A 9,188-nucleotide genomic window follows, 5' to 3' on the forward strand; every position below is an offset into this window, starting at 1 on the left:
TCGCTAGTAAATGTGCACATTGACGACGTGTGTCAATAAGGGCTCATGGGAAAAAGGGGGTTCATGTTCGAGGCATGAACCAGAACGCAGGGATGCATGCATGGCTGGCCTTCTGTTCACATCCACTGGGATGTGGAAAAAATGAGTCACACAGCCAGTGGAGTGGAGGCGGCTGGACACCAAGAGTCTGGAGGATGCTCGGGGTTGAGCAACATGTCCTCCTCATTTCCTCTCATTTGCGCACATGTGCAGGCGCGGATTGCGCTGCCATGGGAGGGGAAGCGCCGTGTTGTGACTGAGTGAAGCGGGACGCTGCCAGGTCACCTTGTTCTCCAACTATTGACCTTTTATACACTCATACATCCGCTCTCAAGAGGAGGGGAGGGCCGGAGGCGGGTTGAGTGTCATCATCCTTTAATGTCGAAAATCACCTGCTTCCTGGAGGACTTCCTTGCCGGGATCTCTTCAGGAACATGCCCCCTTGTCACTTCGTACTTCCCTGAATACGGATGCATTGACTGGCATCTCCGATAAAGATGAAAAAAATAAACACTGCTGCAACTAATATGTAATTTTAGTAATCGATTATTCTGTCAGTTCAGTAATTAGTCGTACAATTAATCACACAAAAAATTGGCACATATATAGCATTAGAAACACATTAAAATATTCAATTAAGCAAATGATTCAATTGATTTATTAATAAAATAAGCATTTTATTGCCTAAAAGGCTTGTAGTGCAAGCTGAATGCACCTTCAGCTAAAAAAAATACTTCTATCAACAGCATGTGAAAAGCTCAGCTTTTTCTACATTGTAGGAATAATCCGTTTACTATTTTTTCAGTAATCATTGGATAGCAAAAGTTGCTTATATTCTATAATAAACTGCCACCTAGAAAGTTCAGGGTTTAACTACTGCTCTGAATCTGTTCTTCCAGCAAACGTACTTTTAGCCTGTATACTCCAGTTAATTAATCTATTAAGAGATTAGATGACGATTATTTCAATAACTAATTCATCACGATTAATCCGTTTAATCCAATTAATCGCTTCAGCCATAATCTCATCTGACCAAAGCACGCTAATTTAAAATCCCAGTAGTCTTTAGCAAACCACACAGAGTTACGTTTGTGGTGGTAGGATAGAAACAGCTTTATTCTGGCTTCACTCCAAAACATGGCATCTAATGTTGCTTCTGGTGATGCCACTCTTTACCTCGTTTACTGTGCTGCTCACTGTGTGGGGGGGAAAGATAAACATGGCTCCTCATCCAGCTGAAAGAAATGGGTGTCTGTCTGATGTCCTATTTATAATCAAAGGGATACAGAATGTCAAAAGATTCCCAATAAGAGCCTCTAAAACTGGTCATCTTAAAAAAAATAAATTTAAAAAAGTGGTTATGCATTAAAAATTGCTTCATTTACAATTATTTTTTTAAAGAGACTGTTACGGTACCTAGCATTATCCCACATACGATTTTGATAAATTAATAAATGTACTTAAATTGAAAGTTGGATTTTCCCAACAGAAGCAGAGGAACCAGGAGCGCCTAAAAGTGATACTGGAGGTTTCTAATGAAACTAAAGTTTGAAAAGGGCACAGTGGGGTAAAACGTCATCACTAGCACTGACGTTAAAGAGAAAGAGTGTGGAAATCACCTCAGAGAAGAGACAGCACCTCGAACTGTGGTGAGACGCAGGCTCCAGAGAGCCTGATAAAGTGCGAGACAGAGACGAAAAATGTGTCACACTGGCCTCCAATTATCTGCTCTTTACACACACACACACACACACACACACACATACTCAAGCACGTACATGGAGCGACAGCGTCTGACACATAAAAAAAGCACACCGAGATGTTAGGACTTATAATCCAACATGATGCTTTGGTGCTTTTGTCGCCCGAGTCCATTGTTGTTCACTGAGTGTATTTCCGTTGCGGTAATAAGACGTCTTTTTTTCCAACCTCTGAGAAGAAACCTCCGAGTCGGAGAGATGGGAACGGGGCGGAACAGGAATGCGGTTAGGACACGAGACGAGACAGCAGACGGCGTTTCCGCCGCATCCACACGCTCCAAGTCAACCAGACACGGAAGAGGGAAATCATTTGTCTGTTTCCCAAACACACAAACATTTGTGTGTTTGTTTTGGAGTCCATCTCTGCGCAACATAAGCAGCCGCTTTGTTAGGAAAGGTGACAAATAAACCGTGTTAGTGAGGGTTGTTGGTTTTGCTTTGACTGTAAGGGGGAAAATTATCTCCATTTGTGCATCAAAGCGTGAACAAACCGCAGCGAACAGACAAAAACATCCAGAAACAATACAAGAGTGAAGCAGGGAGGACGAGGGGGCTCCCATTGTGGTCAAAGGCAGGTCAGGAGACATAAACCACTTCATGGCAGGGGGAGAAAATCTACAGCTTTTCCCTCAGCGACTGTTGACTTTTTTTATAGACTTGCTGGCCTTGTGGCTTTGATCATATATTGACGTGTTTTTCCCCCCCACCCGCAGCAAGAAGAAAGAGAATAAGGAAAACTATCAAGCAATTCAGAGCCTCAGAGATGAGCTGAAGAAATTCAATGAAGCAATTTCAATTTCAGGTTGGCCTCCAGGTGAAGGGACTCTGAAAAATTGCTTTTGCGTGCAGATATTTTCCTTTTTCCAAGAAACACTTACTCCCGACAAAAAAATGTAGATGGAAATAAAAAAAAAAACATCTCAAAATAAGCTTGTTTAGGGAGGCGTTATGTTATTTTTTTAACTGCAAAGGCATGTATGAAAAAAGAGGTTCCAATTTACTGAAGGCAAACTGGAGCAGCATTTCTATTCAGGCGTCCCTAAACCTCCAACGCCGAACCTTTTGTTGAGCGCCATTCCCACTGACCTGCAGGTGACCCCTGAGGGGACAAATGATGCACTTCCTCCTCAGCTGTAGCCAGCTGGATTAACTTAGGTCTGATCAGACCTGCTGAAGCAGATGTCACCACCTGTCCCGGGACTCAGACACACTCTGGGTCAACATTGGTTTAAGAAAACACAGACCAGAAGGCAGTCTGCTTCAGCCTAATAAATTAGCCACATATAGAGTCCCGCCAGGAGGCGGGACTCAGGAGGTACATTCTTGAAATAGCACCCTTGATAAAAATGTCATTCTGTCCTGAGGAGTTGTTAAGGTGCAGAAGAAGAATCAATAAATCCTGCAGCACATCTCAAAATGGTTTTTGAAACAAAACAACCAAACAAAAACAGGTAAATGTTACACACATGTTTTTATCTTCCAGGTTCAGCTTTCGAGAGATGCTGTGAAACAGAAAACCAAATTAGAAGGGTGGCTATTGGGGATTGGTCGAAATTCAGCGGAGTTGCAGTGATTGGTCGGAAAAGAAGGAAATACTGAAAATGTTAAGGTGATTTGTCAGATGTGCAGAAGATGAATGGTGAAAATGCAAGTCTGAGCAAATCTAGCAAATGAGTGAATTTGCTTTAATAGTCATGATCACAACATCACAACTTCCTGTAGGGACTGCATACAGAACACACTGCAGGAAAAAATCTGACACATACCTCCCAACACAAAAACTTATACATTTTTTTATTATTAGATAAGCCACCAGAGCATGACAATTTTCACCTTGAACAATTGGTCAGAAACTCTGAGATCCAACCAGCAATCCGATCTCACCTAACCAGGTTGCAGTAACGAGCACACCCTTCAATGTGGAAGGTGCAAATGATGGGAGAAGACTGGAAGCTAACTAGCTATTTCAAGAATCAATGAGGCGCACTGATGTGGAAACTAATCAGTGACAAGTTTTCCCTCATTCAGGCTGTGACAGAGTGAGAGGAAAGAGCAAGATGTTTAGCAGATAAGAAGAGTTAACACATCACACAACACAAACAATGCTGACTTACTTTGTCAAGGGAGCTCTTGAGCTGATAGTGGAACTTCTCTTTGACCTCGTCCAGCAGCTGCTTGAGTCTGGGCTCCTCCGGAGTCCCCTGGTACTTCCTGGCTAGCTGCAGGTAGCAGGGCCACTTGGCCGAATCGAAGCCCCAGTGGCAGGTCCTCTTATCAGGTGACTTGTGTGAATGCATGACAAACTTCTGTGGCGAAAAGAGCAGCTGGCACTCAACGCACTGGATGCAGGGGGCCTCGGGTTGGGTGTAGAACTGGGGCACGAAGAGGCCCTGACACTTGCCCAGACACTGGTGCTCCACCTGGAAGCTGGCCTCGCTCTCCTTCAGCAGGCCCTGGGATAACAGTTTGCCGCTGGGGTCGGTGGGGAGGGCGGCGCCGGGACGCAGCAGGGCGTTGCACAGCCGCTGCGCGTCCGTCAGCGTGATGAGGCCGCAGGACGGCGCGTTGAACGGCAGGATGCCCAGCACCTTGAGGATGTGCAGCTGCTCGGCGTCGCAGCGGGAGCAGTAGACGTAGAGCTCGTCGCACACGGTGTTGATCTGCTGGAGCGAGAAGTCCCGCAGCACCGAGTTCAACACCTGAGGCAGGCAGAGCCGCTTCTCGCCGCCGACCACGAAGCAGGAGATGGACTCTCCTTCCAGCAGAGAGTGGGTGAGTTCGGTGGAGCTGTCGCAGGGAACCAGGAGAGGGCCCCCTCCCAGAACAGGCGGGGAAGGCAGGGGTGGCAGTCCTGCGGGGGAACTCTCGTGGCCCGTTCGGGCCGAAAACGCGGCCGGGCCGCCGAGGGAGCTCTGGCTGCTGAGGGTGAACTGGGCCAGCGTGTGTTTGAGACCAGGACTCAGGTCCAGGGCTTTCACAGAGCCCACGATGTGTAGTTCGCTCCGGGCCTCGGCGTCCATCTCAGCCTCGTGCGCCAGATCTTCCATCAGCTCCTTCTTCACCTTGGGAAGTTTCGGGAGGGAGTCCAAGCCGCGCCTCTTCAGATTGATCTCTGCCATCACTCGCTTCTTGATGGGCGCGTCCTCCATCCGCTCCCTGTACAGCCTTTTCATGTTGCCCTTAAATGAGGTCAAGTCTTTAAAAGGGGTTTTCAAACTGGTCTGGATGCTGGCCATGTCCGAGTGTGGGAATTATCGTCCTTCGCTTTTTCTTCTGTCGTCCGTTCCTTGTTTTCCTGGTTTCCGTTTTACCCCCTCAAGTCTTTACTAAATTAAAGTCTTCTGGTAGCTGCACACATGCATGATGGATCCGGAAGGTCTCTAGGTTCTGATCCGCTGTCTAAACACAAAAAAACCAAAGCAGGTAGTTTAGAAAAGACGACTCTATACGCTGTAGCATCTTTACATCCTTACACAAACTTTACTGGAGTTTATTAGGGATTTAATGTGATACACTAACAAAGTAAAGGGATGCAAAAAATTATGTTAAAAGGGTTGTAGGTATTTACATTGAATCCCTCTCAGTCAGTACTCAGTCTATACTTTGATCGAAACCACTTCATTGTAGCTCTGGCTGCATATTTAGAGACGTGAATTCCACCTCAGTCTGAAGTTGCATTCTTCAAACTTTTATTTGTAAAAGTATTTGAAAACTACGTATTCACCTCATGGTGGCACTACTTTGTTTTCTAACATAAAAGTCTTAAGTTTGTAGATGTATATACATTTTATGAAGTTTTTACTCATGCAACGACACTATACATCCTGTTCTTGATATAAAAGATAATTGAAAATTGTTTCAGAGGTTCACAAAGAGTGTAATGTTTTATGCTGCCTCTGCTTTGGGCAGCAGAGGTCAGAGGCTTCCAGCATGGTCCACTGAGCCAAATGGCCATTAACCCACTTCACACAAACACAGGAGAAAATTTTCATCAGGCAGTCCAACCAAAGGGTTTCAAACCAAATTCTCAAGCGCAAAGTGAGAATTTTAACAAACCAGTTTACCAAGACTCAACAGTGCGAAATCCTCTACCGCTCTGCTTTTTTTTTTTTGAGTGAAAAATAACTTTGCAAATGAAAGAGTCCTTTCCAAACCAGTGAAAAACAACTGATAAAAGCAGTACAACTAGTCAAGACTTGCAGTTTCATAAGTGTCAAAAGTTCCGCTATATCAAGATGAATAATTACAATCTGGTGTTCACAATTTAAAATGCAGAAATGATAGAAAGTGCAGCAACAGAGTGGAAAACAAGGCACTACGGCTTAATGATCAACTAATCATTTTCCCACGGGTTATGAGTAGTTTGCATCATTCTGGAAAACGGAAATACCTCTTTTTTTTTTTTTTTTTCCTCTCCAAGTCTAAGCAGGTTGATGTGTGTGGGCGCTGTAATCTGAAATATTTGTGGGCTACAAGGAGCCACCTTCTCAGGACTCCTTTGATGACGCTGAAGTTGGCGCCCGATCTAAAATTTTCAAGGAGGTACTTTACTGAACGACGATTACAATGCGCTAAATTAATCTGATGAAAACCCAAATTGGAAAAACACCATTTTAAAGCTTGTTTTCTTCTTCGTCGCCTAATTTTTCAATGTGGTCAGTTTTGTCCAGGCAATGAAGAAGTAAAAAGTGTTCTAAAAAGAAAACAAATCAGCTTTTTGATATTTTACAGAGATTTAATAAATAACAATCTGCTGATTGAGAGTATTTCTGTCCAGATTTGAAATATCTAGCTATTGCAGTTTTCATACTGCGGCCCATATTTACAGTAGGTTAGTGGAACAAACACAAAGTTATATATTTTTCCAAACAAAATAAAGGTTTTCCAAACCAAAAACTGTATTTTATAGAATTTGTTATTAGACAGCATAATTTTATCCTATCTTAGTCTATCATCTTTGTCCATTTGAGCTGTCTAGGTACTATTTTCAAGTTTATCTCTATCAAGAACATTTAAGACACAAAAAATGACTTCAAATTGCAGATATGTGCGTTGAATAAAGCAGGGGTGCCCAGCTTCGGTCCTTAGGGGCCGGTGTCCTCTGGTTATGAACCATTAATTTGAACCAAAGTGACATCTAAACCATGCAGGATATTGGCCCTTGAGGACTGTCTGCATTTTCATAATCATTTCTAAGTTTGACCTGTCTGCGCGGATCAAAATTTAAACATGACGCCGTTCAAAATCGCCCCTTTCAAGTTCAAGCTTGACCAAATTCGTTTAATGCGGCGAAATAGCCCTTTATTCAAGCTGCGAATCGGATGCCAACTTCAGCCTTGGTTCATTATGATCCATTAATTCACGGCAGAAAGCGCTTCGCCCGCAGAGCTTCCCTCTAAACAGCATGTGCATCCGTCTGTCTGAGAAACCTCGCAAAAATCCGTAAACTTGATCTCCTTAATGTCACTCCCTCCACTTCTAGTATCATTTTTGCTGCAAGGACACCGCGTAATGCCCCTGCTCTCCCCCCCCCTCCTCAGTCTGTAGCTGCTCTCCTCTGGCTCGGCTCTGGTATGCAGACAGTGCTGATAATGACATTCACTGTCTACGCTACAGTCTGGTCTGGCACACGCCGATCCGCTGAGGGCACGGTTGGGTTTCCGACCGCGGCGTTTATCGGACGGGCGCTGCGGTCGGAAATAAGACTAAGAATATTCCACATTTGGAGCTGTGAACTCGTTCTTACAAAAGATTTAAAAGAAAGAAGAAACACCCTCGAATAAATTGCCTGTTTGGCTTATTTAAAGGGAAATAAGCAGAAATGAAAACTGATTGGGAAGGAGTGAATTTCCAGGTTATTCTCAGTTAAATGGAGCTCGGACAGGCTAAATTAAGCTGACCCACCGAGCTCCGTCCACACACCAGCTGACTGACACACACACACCACGGTGTCCGCTTCGACCGACTCACACCGGGGCGCTTACTAGGACGAGTTACCCCGGCATAGTGACCGATAAGCAGGATAACCCAGCGCTAATATTCCAGCGGGTTCACCTCCCCCCTGATAGGGAGCGATACGGGAGGCTAAAGGAGATTAGCTTCACCCCCTCCATTCGCAGCGGCTGAACGGAGCAAAACCAACCGTTAATCACAAACCGTATTCCGCTTCAATAACCCCCGCTTTAACCGACCTGTTTTAAAAACTCAATGTTCTTCTATTATCATTATGATCATCATTAGTAGTAGTATTTGTAGTAGCGATTACTTGCCTGAACGACGTCCGCGTCGTCCTCTCCACTCCGGGGTCTTCTCAGTACTGGAAAAGCCTGGCGGACCGTCAACAAGATGCAGATAGAGGCTCCACTACAGCCCCGTAACGTCACACTGCACACGGGCTGAGAGGCGGAGACGTCACCGGCTGACGGAAACTATGCGGGGGTGTCTCTCGTCTGTCGGTCCTCCTGTCTGTCTGTCTGTCTGTCTGTCTAGCACGGTCTGAGACGCTGGAGTTTTTCCCCTCCAGCAAAGCGGAGAGGCACCAGGGGCGCTTCCAGAAACTTCTGTAAAGGGGGCGAGGGCACACAAACAAAAACATTGAAATCAAACTAAGGAGTTTTTATTTGTAATAACCACACAGTATTTTTAGTCTTGTGCTGAATATTTTTATTATTACTACTATTCTTCTCACTGTTAATCATGATTTTTGTATCTTGTTTTTAACACTTTAAGAACTTTTTTATGTGAACCTTTATACCTGATGCTGCTGTTACACTAGAATTTTATAGAATAAATGCTGTTTCTATTCTCCATCCATCCATCCATCCATCCATCCATCCATCCATCCATCCATCCATCCATCCATCCATTTTCTTACACCCTTGTCCCTCAGTGGAGTCGGGAGGGTTTGTTTCTATTCTATTCTATTCTATTCTATTCTATTCTATTCTATTCTATTCTATTCTATTCTATTCTATTCTATTCTGTTCCCCTTTCTTTCTATATATATTATATCATAATATATTCAAGGGTTGCATTACATGACCATATTAAGCATAAATGTATAATTTAAATACCAAATAGCTGTATTGTTTGGATTACTCACTAATGATTATTATTAGTAGTAGTAGTAGTAGTATTGGTGTTGCATCTAATAATAAATATTATTCTAATTACTCAATTATATTGCTAATAATCTAACTGATTTTCCGACTTTAAGCTTGAACAAGTGTCTCTTTGGATAAATCTGGCATATTTACATTACTTATCCATGTTTATTAATGTGCATTATCCCATGAAAAAGAAAATAAATCAAATCAAACATGAGTGTCAATCATACAAAAAAAAACTATATGTCAAAAACACGTTTTTCTACTATATATCTATATATAC

The 9,188-nt window shown here is 43.6% G+C and overlaps 1 protein-coding gene across 1 annotated transcript in view; it reads right to left on the reverse strand.

Moving 5' to 3' along the window:
* skila (SKI-like proto-oncogene a) overlaps positions 1–8,291 on the reverse strand; it is a 36,788-nt gene extending 28,497 nt beyond the window's left edge. Inside the window, exons 1-2 of the mRNA XM_081597966.1 lie at positions 8,069–8,291; positions 3,914–5,198 (exon numbers count right to left, since the gene is read on the reverse strand). Coding sequence (XP_081454092.1) covers positions 3,914–5,035 — 1,122 coding nt within the window. The 5' untranslated portion in view covers positions 5,036–5,198; positions 8,069–8,291. The remainder of the gene's footprint in view (positions 1–3,913; positions 5,199–8,068) is intronic.
* Between the last annotated feature and the right edge of the window lie 897 nt (positions 8,292–9,188).

Source organism: Poecilia reticulata, chromosome 17 (genome assembly GCF_904066995.2).
Source record: "Poecilia reticulata chromosome 17, P_reticulata-male-v2, whole genome shotgun sequence".
Taxonomy (NCBI): domain Eukaryota; kingdom Metazoa; phylum Chordata; class Actinopteri; order Cyprinodontiformes; family Poeciliidae; genus Poecilia; species Poecilia reticulata.